Raw genomic sequence first — 18,148 nt, 5'->3', positions numbered from 1 at the left:
CTACATCCTACAACAAATAAGCCAATCAAATCCATCAAGAAATATTGATTTTGCACTATCCTCAGATGAAAAGTATTTGATTTCTTCACTTCTGGATCATCTTCAACATATTGAACACAGAAGTGCCAAGTAGCTATGTAACTGGCATACAAGTTATTTTTAGCATTCTTCAGCTCTAAAATGGCTCGTACATCTCACACTTTAATAATCCAATTGTTTAAGGAGGCTGGCTCTGGACTACTCCATGATGTTGCAATAACCAATCAAGTAGTCAGCAATTGATGTAATAATAAACAATGACATTTGGGCTTGTGTGAACTTTATCATATTTTAATTGTTCCCCTTTTATTATTAAGCACCAACACTGTACAAGACAGAGAAAGGCATGGCCCCTGCCTCAGAGTTTGCAATTTTAAGAAACACTCATGCACTTACTTAACTTTACTCACATGAGAACCATTTAATTCAATAGAACTATTTACATAACTAAAGTTAAGCATGTGAGTGACCTAAAAAAGCAACAGATGAACTGGGGACCCCAGAGAATGGTGCTACTTCAGAGCCGTTGTTGTTGTCTTTGATGTAGTAACATGACATATAACAAAATTAAATCTAGATCATTCATCCAAAAGCTTGACTCTAAATCACCTTGATAGCACCAACACCTTAGCTGTCCACAATAGCATTAGGTCCATGCAGTGAAAGTAAATTATAATATGCATATAGTGCCACCTCATTCTAATTACATGCACTATTAAGTATCAGCAGATTTGAACTAATGGGCCCACTAATCTAACCCAACAACATAATCTCCTATTACAGATCACATCTGAAGTAATGGTAATTTACCATATTCTTAATGGGGTTTTGATCTTGTTGAAATGTAATTCTATTTTTACAATAGTTTACCATCTAAGAGATGAGCCTTTTCTACTGTTTCCTGTATTCCATTCATGTGCAAATTTGCCATCATTAATGATTAGGCCTGTTGCTGTGTTGTGGGCTTTTTTTGCCTCATTTGAAAATAATAAGCCTATACTCTGAAAAACCCAAGGCTACAGAAGCATATATAGCCTGTTAGGCTTTTAAATCCTGCTAAATAGTTTACCCACAAAGAATACTAACTTTAACCACTAATTTTAATCGTTCTGACAGTGCATCACATGGTTTCTTGGGTATGGGAAATGGTCTTGTATTGGCTTTGATATCAGAGGTTAAACTCAGACCAACAGCAAAATACAGTCCAACACATGGTGCCAGTGGGGACAGGAATGAGTTGAACCACTCACCGCAGGACTGTATTTAAGTGAATGGTCTGAAACAGCTCTCATCGCATGTGGAAAAAAAACAAAAAGTGGTTTGCTTGGGGACTATAGGCCCAGTAAAACTTCCATTCAAGTCAAGGAGAGTCTTTCCACTGATTTACCAGGAATTAGATCAGGTTCTATGCATCTGATTCTGGTTTTGCAGCAGCTGTACATCAGGAGTAACTCAGTTCAAACCTGGTGTGAGACCAAGTTCAGGCTTGATGGTCATTTGAAGAACATGGCAAGCAGAAGACCCTCAACAAGAAAAATTGTCATGTTGATCCTAATATTTGAGGTCTATTTCACCCTAGGTTACTGAATGATATCTAGCTCCTATGTAGCACTTTGCATGACAAGATCTCAACGTGCTCTACCAAGGAGCTCAGTCTCATTGTCCCCATTTGACACAGGTAGGTTTGATATGAGAATGACACCGATGCAGTGGCGGGAGCAGGGGACAAGGGCAGAGGGTGGAGCAGGGCTTGAAGGGGTTTACATTTTATATGGGCTTCTCTCCTTTTTTCTCTCCTTCCTTTCTTATTCCTTCTTCTCTCTCCCCTCCCAATCAACTCCTCTTTTCCCCTTCCCTCTTCCCTGCCCCCCATCTCCCTCTGTCCTGCACTGCACCCACCACCCCATCCTCAGCACTGGGCAGCTGGAGAGCTCACCCAGGCTGGAAGGTACCACACAGACTGGCGGGGGACGTTTTAGGAGGGACTCTCCCATTCGCCCCCCCGACATCCCGTCTCTCCCGAAACCGGTTGGTCGGTGCAATTGTAGGCGGGGTTTTGCGTATGTGTACCGCCGCCATGGTGACATTGCGCTAGCAGCGCAGCCGGGGGTGCGGAGAGCGGGTTCGGGAATAGCTCGTTGCGCACCCGTCGCTGGTGGGGAGGCTGCTCTGCAGGGTCAGGTGAAGGCGGGGGGCGAGGGGGAAACGGGGGGGGAGAGAACTGGGGGAGGGGTAAAAGGGAGGGGCAGAGAGGATTGGGGGGTGGGAGAGAGAGGACTGGGGGAGGGGTAAAAGGGAGGGGCAGAGAGGATTGGGGGGTGGGAGAGAGAGGACTGGGGGAGGGGTAAAAGGGAGGGGCAGAGAGGATTGGGGGGGTGGGAGAGAGAGGACTGGGGCAGAGGTAGAAGGGAGGGGCAGAGAGGATTGGGGGGTGGGAGAGAAAGGACTGGGGCAGAGGTAGAGGGAGGGGGCAGAGAGGATTTGAGGAGTAGGGGAGAGGATTTGGGGAGTGAAGTGAGGGGACTGGGGAGGGGTAGAGGGGATAGGGTGGGATGAGGGGAAGAGAAGATAGGGGGAGAGAGGACTGGGGAGGGGTAGAAGGGAGGTGGGGGAGAGGATTTGGGGGTGGAGAGAGAGAGAGGACTGGGGCAGAGAGGATTTGAGGAGTAGGGGAGAGGATTTGGGGAGTGAAGTGAGGGGACTGGGGGAGGGGTAAAAGGAGAGGGCCGAGAGGATTTGGGGGGTGGGGGAAGAGGGCTGGGAGAGAGGACGGGCACGGGGTAAGAGGACGGGGGGGTGAGCAAATTCCTGGGAGGAGGTAGTAGCAGGGTAGCACATATCTTCTGTTCAGTTTCTTGTTCTTTTCAGATTTGCTCATCACAGTATGTATTAACAAGTAATGAAAGGGTGGCGAGTGCTATTTTATGATGCAACACCACTGTCCAGGAGGGGGATTTAGGAAGGATTACAGACCCTCGTTAGAGGGGTTGCAAAACACCAACCAAAGGGCTGCAACTGTTTGTACATTCCCCACCATCACCACAACCATTGCACTCCCAGCCTGCCAGGAGTTTACATAACCTCTCTCCAGGTGCCTCCATGCAAAATGTCCCTGCACTCCTCCCCAAACGACAAGATTCCTGTAAGAATAGGTATTTCCTTAACTGTAAGGGATACTTTAGTTTGAGACCCAAATAATAACACAACTCCTTGACCTTAAAATCTAAAATGCAGGTAGAAATTATGGCTGTTTAACGGAGGATTTTTTTAAAAATTATCTTCTCTGCATTGAAAACTTATAAAGAACAGAGACAGAAACTCAGTTTGATAGATGATATTTCCTCAATTTGTACTTGAGGCCTGAAAAATGTTCTTGACACCTCCTAACCAGACTGCATTAGAAAAATTCAAGCTGGAATTTTCAATGGAGCCTGAGGTGTTAGTCAAATCCCATTAAATTGGTCATCTAATCTGGTCAGTTTTGCTGCTTCTGTTCAGAACATTGTGGGCAGCAGTGAAACTTTCAAAAAACAAGTCAATTTTAATCTACTGCCACTGTATAGAAAATCTACTAGTATCAGCAAAAGCAGACACTAGAGCTATTCATAGAAGAGGTGGTGACTCAAACATTTAAAGAAAAAAAGACAGTTTAAATTGATTTTAGTTAAACAGGTGCAAATACCTGTGAGGCCATTCTTATTTCAGTTTAAAAGCAGTTTATTTAATCTTCAACCTGTTCTCAACTGATTTAATATAAACTAAAAAAAAAAAAAGCCACTCAAACCAAAATAACAATGTCCACATAGGGTTTGCACCTGTTTAACTAAAAATCAGTTTAAATTCACATCTTAAGTTAAATGACTGTCTTTTTTTATTATTTTTGAGTCACCACCTCTTCTATGAATAGCTCTAGTGTCTGCTTTTGCTGATGCTAGTGGATTTTCTATACAGTGGCAGTAGATTGAAATTGACTTGATTTTTTGAAAGTTTCACTGCTGCCCACAATGTTCTGAACAGAAGCAGCAATACTGACCAGATTTGTAAATTTCACTTTGCTTCTACTATGAGAAAATAGGTACAGCAAGAGAAACAATGGAAATGGCTGTCTGAAATCTATGGTTGAAAAGTGCTAATTATTAAAGTGCTGTCTCTTTGAGTATGCAATATACTTTACAAAGGTAAATCACGGTCATCCTCATTTCACAGATGAGGTAACTGAGGCACAGATAGGTGAAATAATTTGCCCAGTGACAGACCGATTCAGTGGCAGAGCTAGCAGCAGAATCCAGGTCTTGCAATACATGCCGTGTCCATTGGACCACCTTTGCTTTCATTAGTTTACATTTGTAAGGTTGTCTTCACAACCGTAAGAGCTAGAAACTTTAAAAATGAATGCTTAATTTCTGTAGAAATTGATGGGTTAAATCCTGCAGCTCAAAGAAAGTTTCTTACTCATCACTGAGTGGGTGAATGGATATTTCAAGCCCTGCTTTACTTTAAAACTGAAGCATAGCTATCGTTTTAAAAATCTATACACACTAGTTGATTCATTACTCCTTAGCCCACAGCGTACGCATAATCTCCCAACATAGATCTGCTATTACATGTAGTATGATCCATGCCAGACAAAGGACAGTTATAGCTATCCAGTGTGTTAATAAAAGGCCTGATGAAGAACAACAATTTTATGCCATAAGAAGTGTTGCCTCTGGAAAACTAAAAATTGATGCGGTGACGTAACTGACACATGGCTTCCTATACCCATACATTAAAATTAAACTTATGTTATATAAATAATCATTTTTAATACAAACAGACTTTCTTCCTGCTGCATCAAGCACTCCCCTACTGCTGTAACCTATTACAAAAGAAAATGGCATTAAAATGTCAACAAATGTTTCCTATTTTCAAATGCTGACACTGTTTTAACTCAGGCGTTTGATCCCTTATGTATATAAAGTGATTGCACATGGCTCGTCTGTTAACATATAAATATATTACAAAAATATATTGACAATTTTTTAAAGTAAATATTCTTTGTCCTGCACTTATATCTAGAGGGATATAGCTATAGATCTCCAACAGGGTTTAAATAAGACCACTAATGTAGAACATATGATAGAACAACTATAATCTGTTGCCTTAACTTTATTTCCCTGATAATATGTATACACAGATTTATTATTTTAGGGATAAGTGAATTGTCGCTGCCATTTTTATAACGATTAAAGGCCCTATTTTGCCACACTTACTCATGCCAAGTAGTAATTTACTACACATTTAGGCCCTAATCTTGTGAACACTTGACTCATGCTTAACTTTACTACCAGTAGTAGTCCCGGGATTTTGAACGGGACTATTAACAATAGTAAAGTAACCACATGTATAAGCGTTGGCATTATCAGGGCCTTAGTGTCATTGATTTCCTATTGCACAAAATACTACTGAGTGTGAGTGGCAGACACGCTCCCTGAAGCATTTATAAATACAGGAGAGCATCAGCTTTGCAGGATCAAATTCTGAGTCTGCCCACAATGCTACTGACTGTGTAAATAATTTGATAGGACTCATCTAAATATTTAACAAACATAACTGTTATTGACTATTTCAGTGAACAAATTGTTTGTTTGCATTTAGTCTCATATTTCCTAAATACAGGTCTGGTCTACACTGCAGCACAAAATATGGAATGAATTCTTCACATCTGAATCATATTTTTCCACTCTTTCCTTTCTACACATTTGCAACATGAATAATAGTTTATCTCAAAGAGTATTAATCCAGCCACATGGTCATCATACTAATTTAAAAGGACCATCTTTAAGTGACGGCAACTGGCATCCAAGTGTGCATGACTCTCAGGAGTCTGATTCTGAAAGCCTTACTCAAGAGATACAATATCAGTTAGAACTTCAAAAACGGATTTATGAAAATGAAGTACTGGTAGGCCAGTCTTCTGATGAGCTGGAGAATGACAGCTTAGATGAAGATAGTCTGGAGGAGAAAAGTCTGAATGATTCAGAAGGAGCAAATTATGACAAAGTACAGTTTTCAAATGGAAAAGATTATGGAAAACATAATGAAAGGTAAGGCATGTATTTTTAGTATATAGCTATGATAGGCCTGACTGTTCTTGTGCTAAGCCATTCAAGTAGTGCATTAAAGTGGGCATAAATGTAACTTACACCTATCTAATAGAAATAGTTAAATTGGCACAAAGACTGTATGTAGACCAGGCCTTACTGTGAATGTGAATTCAGGGCGATGTGTTTTGAAATGTATTGTGCTGTACAACTTGGATTCTTTAGAAAAGAAGGGAGAGCAACCATTCTTTGTTCACTGAGGGCTAGATTGTAGCTTGCACTGACTACACTCCCATTTGAGGAAGTCAGAACCTGCCTTACACCCCTGTATAAGCTACCTAGACATTGGTTTTGGGAGTGCAAAAGTAGGTGGGTGCTTCATACCCACTTACTTGCCCTCAAAGTAGGTGGGCAGGAGTGTGGGGAAATGAGCCAAGCCTTGCCTCTGCTCATCCACAGTGCCAGCCAGAACAGCTGAGCTGACGTGGAGGAGTGATAATTTTCTGCTGCTATAGGCCCAGTAAAATAGACATCCATTCTTCTCTATGAGCTTTATCCAAAGTCCACTTAAGTCAGTGGAAGGAGTCCCACTAACTTGAATGGCCTTTGGATCAAGCCTTAAAGCACTTACCATAACAGACTGGGTACTTGTTCAAAACTGATAGTTGGTGACTGTTGTCCTTTTCTATGCACTTGATAGGATGGGGCTTCTTTCTGAATAATTTAAGAAATGCATGTTTCACTTTTACATTCAGATAGTGATTTTTTAATCACTTTGGTTAGCTGCACTTCTATTAGAAAACTTATGTTTAAAACAATATTGAAAAACTGGAGGGTTGAATAGATGCATTTTTATCCAGTAACTATATAAATGCTAAATTAAAAATTCCAGCAGACTGTCTGTCATCCTCACACATTCTTACAAAAGCATTAACTTTATACATAAAATAAAATTGAATATGCTGTCATATGCATAAAAGGTTTAATGCTGTATAAATTGGGAATAATTGTTGTGTTTAAGAGAATTAAATTAAACCTGAAGCAATAATAATGTGCCATTTCAATCTAACTGTCTACTTAAAATAAAGTGGCAAACAAATGAAGGCTAAATGATTAATAGCGTGCTTTTATTCACCTCCTCAACAGGCAAAATGGCCAGTTACTGAACATTTTATTGCGAGTGCAAAGGATGTTAATTGTGCTAGAAACATGCTCTAATTTTAGTAATTTTTTGACTGAATACTATGCTGAATATGAGGCTCTTCATTAAATGGAAATTTTATTTTATTTTGTTTGAAGTTATCACAGTAAGTACTCAAATACAGTCCATTAACTGGAGCAAATATCATAGTATATGCATATGAAACCTCCTCTCTACATCCATTACTAACCTAGGAATTTGAAGAGGAAACCCTGCATCTGTTGTCTGCTCATCAACAGAAGTGTTGAATACAGAGTCCATCTAACCTTTATATCAAATGGGGGGGAGGAATAAGAGGTGTGTGTTTTGTCTACAGATGATTAGAGATGAAGGAGCTCTTCACGCTCATTTTGTTCCAGTGTGGTGACCTGGACTACATAATACAATCAAGCCGCTGTGCACACATTTCAACACAATAGGACTCTTTGGAATCATATTTTGTTATTTGAGTGATTGTTTTTAGCAGAATATTACATATTTTTGTGCTTATGTTGTTTCAAAATAGACATTTATTCTTGCATATGATTTACATTTATGAATAATAATGATGTTTTAAGACTGCTGTTGTTACTTCATTGGTATAAATTGTCAGGGATTGAAACACTAATTTCAAGCACAAAGTATATCAGGTCACTGACAGTGCTCTGAAACTAAAAGCATCGATATAGAACTAGAGTCCATTTGTTATTTAGATCACACTTTATATTTGTACATTTGTAACTAGTTTAGAAAGTGTTAATAAATGTTGAGTAGATGCTTTAAAATTTAATTGTTACAGATTCTATAGAGTTCAGCAGGCCAATAGGTTGCTTAGAACCATGGCTTGAAAGCCAGTAAGAGTTGTGTGCCTGACTTCTTAAGAGACTGTTGAAAAACCCACTTTCTGGACAACTGTCCCTAAAATGTAGTTCATATATGCCAGTTAAGATACTGCTGATCAACACTTTAGATTACTCCTCTCTCTCTCTCTCTCTTTAAATTTCTTTTTTGGTCTGGGGCTTTTTCACATGGGTGCATGACGTAGTTGAGACGAAAGAGGAACAGAACTATCTGTATTCTACACAAGACTTTTGGGAAAGCTCTATTAAAATAGTAAAGTACATATCTTGGCATTGCATGGTAGTGAATGGAGATAATACCATAAAATCTATAGGCTGTTCCCTCTTAGGTATCCAGTACTCGTGAGGGACCAATGTTAATTGGAATAGCACTTTTCCTCAGAGAGCAGAGACCCTGGGGAGTGACTGGAATTTTCTATGGAAGATAAACAGGAATTATTGCCTCATAATTTATGCCCTCTTAAATGAAATTTTACTGGACAATTGAAAAAAGTAGTTGTTGCATTTTTATAATTGCATTTTCTGGGTGTTCCTCTCTCCCCCCCCCCTGTTCGTGCCATGATGAATTTATATAAGGAAAATGTTGTATTCCTTGCTCAGATTTGTTAGTTTTAAGACTCATTAGCATTTAATGCTAATTAAAATTAAAGATAAAGAAGGTGCTCTTTGTGGATCTTCGGCTCAAGTTCAGTGCAACTGTTGGGGCCCTAATCCTAAAAATGGTCTCATGCACGAGAAACTTTACACACAAATGGTCTCATTAAACTCAATAGAACTGCTCACATGTGTCAGGGTGTACACACGTGTGGGCAAAGGCTGGAATATTAAATTGGTTAGATATAACTTATTCAAAGTGCTGAATGGTTTTTCTCTTTTTAAAATATTAATATTTCTCTTCTGGTTTTCATAGCAAACAGCAACCTGCGGACAGATACTGTAACCTAAGATACAATCCCAACTGGAAGAGCAATAAAGAGGGAACAAAATTTTCTGAAGTGAATAGAAGACACCACGTTGCTGAGAAAATCCCACAGGGCTCCTCTCAGGACTCATCTTACCTCTCTTCCAAGGACATCTTGGAGGAAAATTACCAGCTGGTAGAAAGACAAAATGCATCTTCTGCATTTGATACAGAATTGTTAAGCCTTGATGGTCAACCTGTTGGGATAAGCAGTGTACCTTTTAGATTGCATACAAAAGGAGAGCTATCAGCAGATGATTGTCAATACAAACACAGTTCAGGTACATACAGTGATGTTTTTTCTCCTCGATCTGTAGAAGTTCAGCAACAGAGAGCAAAAAAAGACTTTGTGGAAAAAAATAAACTTACTTTGGGATTAGCTACACAAAAACAGGATTCTTATCTTCATCTGCACAGTAGAAAGCAAGAGGAAGTTCATCAAGGCCAGGTGGGTAATGCATTTTATTTAGAACATCTCCTGGCAGGTTATGAATTAAGTGGATGGGCCACTGATTAAAGGGGCACACCTACTAAATCTCTTGGTTTTGCAGAGTGATTCCTGGATTTCCTTCAATCACATGTTTGTCCATAGCACAAGTGATGAAAGAAACCATTTGGGCTGTGTATCTTCCCTGCCCTTGATAGGATGATAGTGTTCTGTGGTGTTCATATTCCCAGTTGTAGCTTATCAATGGCCCCCAGTTGTGCTATGGCTTCTAGAAAGCTGGCTATGTCACCTGCTGTCGGTGCAGAAGCCAAGCCTTACTCTTAGTATTCAGTTGAACAGTAGGTAGGAATACTGCTCTGCTATCATACAGGGGTTCAGTGAGAGGAAGGCCAGAAAAGAGGTTCCTCATGCCATTTTCTCCAAGCTCATCTATGCAACAGAGGCCAGGACTTGAATTTTAGAGGCATCGCAATGGAGGAATCAAATCCATGCCCTGATTTGGACAAAAAACTTTTTTGTGCCAATGCAAATTGATTACGTTAGGTACATTAGCTAAAAGCCTGATCTTTGATGGTTACGAGATTCAGGATTGTGTGTCTTGGGAGCAAGTTCCCAGTAGCAAGGGCTGTCAGTTAAGAATGCCCTGCAGTCAGTCTTGAAAAGCAAGTTCCAGGGACCAGTGACCACATTGCCCTAGAGGATCTCAATAGCTCTGACAGAACAGAAGGGGAGACGTGGTCTCTTGGATAATGAGCCCAGAACTATTTGTAAGATTTCAACATTTTGCATGAAGCTATCTTAATAATAAACTCCCCCACCCTTATTTGTTTTATAACTCTTAATTTTAATTTAGTTTTACTTGGTAATAAAGTGATAAAATTTTCCATCTTACTTGATATGATTCTTCATCACATCTTAATTGATTCATTTTGTTCTGCACTGGAGTTGTTTGGCTTAGCTTACATGATTTTGTTAATTATGTGCTCTACTAATAATGTACTCACTTGTTTCCTTATGGGTGTTAAACAGCAGTGTTGCAGCATGAAAGAAAAATTACAGCTAATGGTAGAACCCTGAGAATACAATAGTTTTGAAAGAATCAAAAAACTGATCCTCTTAACAGTATAAAAAGCTTGTAGTTGCAACTTTCCAATTACTCTGATCACAACAAAAAATACAATTTATATTGTATGCAGCTTGAAAAATCAGAGAAAAGGGTATAGATACGGTGCAGTCTGGGTGGATGCATTCACACATTTACTCAGTGACATTTAGGCCCACGTGTTTCCAAGAGTATCTGCTAACCGTGAAGGGGCCAGATTTTGTGTGTCCAAACAGACACCTCAAGCTTGATTTTCAGGTTTGCTGAGCATTTGCAACTCTATTTTAAATCAGTGGAAGCTGCTGGCACAACAATCCCTTGGAAATGAAGGGCCTAGTTTTCTCAAGTTCTGTTCTCAAAATTGAAACAACCAACATTAGGAGATACTTTTGAAAATGTTTGTTAAATGTACTGGATTACAATGCAATACCGCACTATCCAGCTGTTACATAATGTGAAGATTAGCAAGACAAGGTGGGTGAGGTAATATCTTTTATTGGACCAACTTCTGTTGGTGAGAGAGACAGGCTTGAAAGCTACACAGAGCCAGTAAAAGATATTACCTCACCCACCTTGTCTCTCTAATGTCCTGGGTCAGACATGGCTACAACTCATAGAATAATGTGAAAATGGAAGTTACAACATAAAAAGTTACGCCACAGCTTTCGCTGTAATTGACAAAGCTGGCTAGTGAGACCTTCCATTGTAAATTATGTATCATTCTAAAAGGCTAATGAACAACTGATGCAAACACTAGAGGGCACCTGCTGTATGTATTACAACAGTGGAATAGGGGACAAGCTCTTTGCTAGAAGAGATATTAAGAGCACTTGTTTTTCCATCTATAATTCAGTTGATGGCAAACATTATTAATTTAGATTAAGGCTAATTAAAGTTTATGTTGATCTAACATTTTGAAATTCTGAAAATATATTTGTAGGCTATGCCTAGCATCACATATTATTAGTAAGTAGTATTGGTATTATTGTGGTAGCACCTGGAGGTCCTAATCAAGGATTGGGACTTAATTGTGCTAGAGGCTGAACATTGGTGCAGCGACTATGTCTTGTTATATCAAAGAGATTATAATCTAGAGCCCTGATCCTGCAATAATGTGTGTGTGTGCGCGCGCGCGGACTCCCTTTGACTTCAGTGGGGCTCTATGCTTGAGTGCAGAATTGGAGCCCGTAAGTAACGGATTAGGGATAACAACAAGGCAAGCACAAAGTAAATGAGACTACTACGATTAGGCTAATGAGCAGTCAGCATTCTTTTATTTATTGTCATGTTAAGCATTTTCTTTAGGAGATACATGGACTAGAAAGGTAGAGGTAGTTAAAAATATCCACCTTTGGGACAAGACATTGTGGGCCAGGCTCTGTCCACAGTTAAAATAGCGATACAGTGGAATTACTCTGGATTAACATGGCTGCGACAGAGCCGAATCTGGCATTTTGTGTGTATTAACATATCACGGAGTACCCTAAAATGCAGGAAAAAAACAAACAAGAGAGAAAAAGCCTGTTCTGCAAAACACATCCACCTGAAAAATGAAAGGTCCAAAAATGTCAAAGTAATTAATCCCAGATGGGTTTAGTTTTTGAGGCCATGGCAGTGTAAGGAATTTGTTGTTTTTATAACAGCAATGCCCAAAATGTGCCTGGCGCTTTCCAAACAGCCCATGTCCTGGTGCAGGCGCATCCTAAACATTGCTTGTATGGTTATTATATAGGGATGTGAGATGGAGTGGAAAAGATAGATCCCTTCAGGTTAACCAGTAGATTGAAAAGTACTGGATGATAATGTATTGATGTATCTGAACTGAGTAGCTGAGCTGAGGTAATGATTAGAAAATTTTCTTTGAACTGAGAGTTTGTGTCAAATTTTTTTTTTTTTTAGTCTGGAGTTAAAAGTTTAGATAATCAGATATCTACTCAGGTATATTTGTGGCTTTGAGGTCAAGGAGATGATGCAGAGATACTGATTTTCATTAGCTTATATTTCAGAATAGGTGGAAGGAGAATTGGCCATTATGAATTACAGTGATTTCTAGCCAAGCTGGGAGGGCCATATCACTTTCCATTGGATCCTCACTGGCTAAATAAATGAACAAGTCTAACATTCTCTAAAGCAGGGGTAGGCAACCTATGGCACATGTGCCGAAGGCGGCACACGAGCTGATTTGCAGTGACACTCACACTGCCCGGGTCCTGGCCACCGGTCCGGGGGGGCTCTGCATTTTAATTTAATTTTAAATGAAGCTTCTTAAACATTTTAAAAACCCTATTTACTTTACATACAACAATAGTTTACATACAACTAATAGTTTAGTTATATATTATAGACTTATAGAAAGAGACCTTCTAAAAACATTAAAATGTATTACTGGCAGGTGAAACCTTAAATTAGAGTGAATAAATGAAGACTCGGCACACCACTTCTGAAAGGTTGCCGACCCCTGCTCTAAAGGAATGGCATCCAGCCATCCTTGCTGTACCATGGAGCCTTTGAAGGGTTGAAAAAAATGTGAGGGAAACCCCTGAAAAAGAAGGGAAAAAAACACGGATTAGATTGTTAGTGTGCGTTAAGATGTATTTTTACAACAGAAGAAACAAAAACCTTGATTCGGTCTTCACGTATGCCTGTTTTACAACAGTGTAACTACACTGACTACAGTGGAGTTGCTCTTTATTTACTGTGATGTACATTGGGCCCAAAGCCACAGAAAATAAGGCCCTTTATAGAAGTATCAGTATTGTCAGCAGGCTAGGAATCAGCAAACAATCAAAGGTGGTCTGGTGCCTCTCTGAAACATCATTCATCTTAAAGTTCTGCAAACTGAATTGGACAGTCAAGGCAGGTAAGTTAATCAGTTAACTGAGGTGACTAAATGAGAATAGTTAAGAAATGGATAATTGGCATTAGAGAATGATGAGGAGTATACAAAAAATAGCGTCTTGGATATCTGTGTCAGCATCCAGAACACATGCTCTGGATGTTATCTTTATAAACTGGATCGTTTTCCACTTTTCAGCAAGTTAGAACAGTCATAACTGTTAGCAACACAGTTAACAGTGAAGTATAGCGGGTATAAAATGTTGCATTAAAATATAGAGCGCTTTTCATGTAATTTCACTAAATCATCTCTATAAAAACTTACTATGTTTGATACCAAAGAATCCTTATTCCAAGTTACTGTAAGATTCACAGCCCATTAGATCTGTGGGCTATATATACACCCAAACATACTACAAATGCGTGCTTATGGGCTGATATGTATGTTCATTAATTCATATAGCATTTTATAAAGCATCAACTTTTTTGCAGTGCTGCCTGATTCTCTAAGAACCTGATGATGAGTTTCTTTCAGAGAAAGAGAAGTAGCTGCCCAATCTAGCTCAGCTGTACTCAATATGAGTTGCTTTCCTCCCTACAAACCTCTTACTTCAAAGCGAGGAACATAATGTACAATTTTTTAATGGCTCTAGACCAAGGCACTCAGACTCTCTGTGCACTGCGCCTTACCTCAGTGTAAACACCTAATCAAGATTGCCTGCGCTTCAACAATAGCAGCCAAATGCAATTCGAGAACCACAAGCCTTTGAAGTCCTCACTGCAAAGGCCGGTTTTCTAGTCTGGGATAATGACATGCCATGATTGCTGTCTTTGTTGTATCTTTTCAGTAGAGAAGCAATTATGGGCCTCAATTTAACAGAATAGACATTACACAGCTTATGATGCTCAAAATGCAATTTCATTTGATCATTTTCTCAATTTGATTGGTATTAATAGAATAGTTCACAAAAAAATGCTGGCAGAGGTTGTGTCCTGTTCCTCTTTCAAAGAGATAATGTAGAAGTATGCTTTACCTGCCCAGTAAACTATCAATGCAGTGAGTCAGTGGGTTCCACCAAAAACATCTTACCAATGAAACAGCTGTGTTTCTCTGTCTGCTGTGGAGAAGAAAACCTATGAAGAGTCTTCTTAATTTGTTAACTTCTTTCCTGTAAGAAGAGCTAGTAGACTCTTTCATTACCATTTGCAGCAATATGCCTCACCTGAAATATCAGCAGTAAGAGCTCCACCCCACTAGTGTAAATTCATTTCAGTTCATAGCAGCTGACACAGTTATCTGCATAGACCTGGCTACAGCATATTACCTGTGTCAGCTGTTCTCATACTGGGCTCTGTGGATCACTGGTGGGATACAAAGCATTTGCTGTTAGTCCAGAGAGAGGCTGGCCTGAGGGCAATACGTCAGTATCCAGTTCTTAAGAAACTGTAGCTTGACTCATACAGCTTCCTCAGGTGCTGAGTATCTGCTGGGCATTCCTCTGCAATCTATGGGAGCTGCATAGTCTTTCCGTAGAGCATGTGTGTGAGTGGTTTAGATATAAGCCCAGAGCATTAAACTAGGCATTTCACTTGTACACAGCACCCTGGTATAACCGTCAGGTATTTTACCTGAGAACACCACCCATATGAATGCTTCCTAATTTCAAGTGATTTGCCCTATATACCAAGTTTGTGGATACCTAGTACTCACTTCATTGTTTGGGTCATTGGCCTTAGGCAGCTCCACTGTAATCCAGATGGCCTACTCCCTGAACAAGTTTGGTGTAGTTGTCCCTTAACTATGCTGTTTGGATTGCCATGCTGTTATAAGCGCCCCAGCCACTACTGCTATCTGTGCTCTTCTTCCAGCTAGGATGCTGACTGGTTGCATGGAAAAGAGACAGTCATTAATGATCTGAGCTCAAGTTTGCATAGTTAGTAGTTCCATTGGTCACAGACATCTTCTCCCTGTGGCCTTTCCCAAATTAGCCACACCCAGTCATCAGTGGTGCTTAGCTAGCGGGTCGGGACGTTTTGTTTACTTGGAGCATCTGCAGGCGTGGAGCCCCTCAGCTGGAGCCATTGGCTGGAAACGGCAAACCGTGGCCACAGGGAGCTGAGGGGCTCCATGCCTGCAGACGCTCCAGGTAAACAAACCGACAAGTATCAGAGGGGTAGCCGTGTTAGTCTGAATCTGTAAAAAGCAACAGAGGGTCCCTCTGGCACCTTTAAGACTAACAGAAGTATTGGGAGCATAAACTTTCGTGGGTAAGAACCTCACTTCTTCAGATGCAAGCAACCGACAATGTATTAGATGTTCAATGATTCCACAGAGTTTAAAATCATCAAATTTTGGTGTAGACCCATTTATAAGCAGACCCCTGCTCTTTGATGCGTCACTTTTTTACCAAAAATATTCGGCTTATGAACGAATATATATGGTAGTTTTGATTTATAGTGCTTTCTGTACTTGATGAATAACTGCATTGGTCTAGGCTTTGCTATGATGTATGGCCTCCCATGACTGTTTTAGTGCAGTGCTCACTGTCTGCATGGCAGTGATGGATGTGTAGTTGGCTTTCTTCTGCCTGTATTAGAGGTATCTACCTTACATATATTGGGCAGCTTGGTCATCTATTAGCTTCTGCTATGAGTAGAAGTTACTACTGTATGCAACTTTCCTTCCCTCTGTTCTCTTTGAAAGTGCTCAGAATGTCATCCACCACCTTCCTATTAATAGACATGCTACCATGGTCTCTATTAATACTGAATTGTTTGTGAACTTCCTTTGCCTATGTTCCTATTTGGCCCCATCTTTGTCCTGCCATGAATAATATAATGCTGCATTTTACTGTTTACATTTACTGGCCTGCGGATTGTTGCTTGTTTAACCCTTCCCCCCCCCACCCATCCATAGATCTTTTATGCTGTTCTTGGCCCCACTGAACTACCCCAGTGCATAAAGTCTAGTGGCTCTTAATATATGTTTTTCTTCTTTAGGTTTCAGATGTTAAAACTGCTGATGAGAGGCTTATTCAGAATGCCATTGACTTTCAAAGCATGGCCATGGATCCTGCAGACAAATGGCTCCAGAGGTCACACCAACTAAAGGTTCCTTTCTGCATGGAATATGAATCTGGTTTTTGGAATCTATAATGCAAACAATCTTGTTCTTGATTTTTTTTTCCACCTCTAAATTTAACTTATGGCAGATTTAATTTTTTTCCTTTCTTAATATTACTATTTTACAATTCTTTTAATGGTTTTCATCTGAGGCTCTCTGAGCACTTACAAGCATTGCTGTTAATTATTTACAATGCACCTAAAGTGTGCTAAACGGCACATCAGTTATGCCTCAGACCTTTGTAAATGCATTAATCATTTTACAGATGGACAAACCAAAGTATAGAGAGATTAAGTTTTTCGCCCAAGGCCACATAACATGTTAGGAATCCTGGCTCCCAGTGCTACGCTCTAATAGACCATATTTTTGCAAGAGAAGTAGATAGCTATAATATAAAAAAAACTACCTCTCTAATACAATGTCAAAGTAATTAGTTGCCAAAGTAAAATAGGCTATAGAGAATACACCTAAATATCTTCTTGTTCTACAAATCTTGTGCACTAAAATCCATCACATACATTAAGCATGGAGGAAATGGACTAGATGACCTCTTGAGGTCCCTTCCAGGCCTACATTTCTATGATTAAGTAGCATATAGGATCTGCTTTCATAACTATTTATCCTACTCTAAGTCCCATGACTACCTACTGACTGTCCAACTAGATAGGTAGCTAGGGGATTTATAGAGTAGGAAAGATAGTTATGAAAGCAGAAAAATTATGCTGCTTGATCCATATGATGGATTAAATCTACAATATACCTCCAAGTCTCAAGGAGTCCTGGATTTAAAAGGTCAAGTCTCTTTAGGATTATATGATGCTACTGGCCCATAAAACTAATACATCCAGTGCTCACTGTTTTTGGTGGGTTACCAGGGCTTCTTAATTTCATTGTTGCATTCCGTGTTCTTTCGGGAGGGAGGATGCTGATCTCTATCGAGGGGATGTTTTAAGACAGAAAATGTTTACAGGTGGAGGGGGGTGCACCTTAGGGTCTGTCAAGCTACCTAAAATTGATAAATCTAGTAGATGACTGACTGCCTTTCACACTAATGCAGTGAAATAATTACCTCTTGGAATAAGGCCAGAGTAGACCAGGTTTCATCACTGACAAAGACATAAGCACTTTAGAAGTACCTGAGAAAGTAGAATCCAGCTAGAACAGATGTGAAAACTATCTATTTATGGTAGCATCAATAATTAATTTAGTTTGCTGCTCAGACTATAGTGGAGAAGGAGAATGTAAGGACCAAGAGATTCGTTTTGTTCCTTTGCCCTTACAATAACGAGCAATGCAGCTGTAATGTGGAAGATCGTAAGTGGAGTACAGAATTTGAAAGATATGTAATTAGGCATAAATAAGGAAAGGAATAGTCAGTTTAGGGTAAGAATAAACAGATTATGCTCTGAATAAGACCAAAAATAGTCTCAAACAGATATAAGGCCAACAGCACCTGATTCTCTGTATCAGCAGAAAATTCTTCTAAAGCCCTGGCTGGGATGATTTAGTTGGGGTT

General features: G+C 39.7%; 1 protein-coding gene across 4 annotated transcripts in view; it reads left to right on the top strand.

The window, feature by feature from the left end:
- The first annotated feature begins 2,077 nt into the window (after window positions 1-2,077).
- The window catches only part of JHY (junctional cadherin complex regulator), a 31,734-nt gene continuing 15,663 nt past the window's right edge, over window positions 2,078-18,148 (top strand). Inside the window, exons 1-4 of one of the 4 annotated variants that reach the window (XM_065569129.1) lie at window positions 2,078-2,220; window positions 5,698-6,125; window positions 9,073-9,571; window positions 16,509-16,619. In XM_065569129.1, the coding sequence (XP_065425201.1) occupies window positions 5,788-6,125; window positions 9,073-9,571; window positions 16,509-16,619 (948 nt within the window). In that variant the 5' untranslated portion in view covers window positions 2,078-2,220; window positions 5,698-5,787. The remainder of the gene's footprint in view (window positions 2,221-5,697; window positions 6,126-9,072; window positions 9,572-16,508; window positions 16,620-18,148) is intronic. The other 3 variants (XM_005303739.4, XR_010593008.1, XM_065569128.1) reach the window with 3 other exon arrangements.

Source organism: Chrysemys picta, chromosome 16 (assembly GCF_011386835.1).
Source record: "Chrysemys picta bellii isolate R12L10 chromosome 16, ASM1138683v2, whole genome shotgun sequence".
Taxonomy (NCBI): Eukaryota; Metazoa; Chordata; order Testudines; family Emydidae; genus Chrysemys; species Chrysemys picta.
The sequence above is the reverse complement of the archived record's forward strand: the minus strand, read 5'-3'. Positions and strand labels throughout refer to the sequence as shown.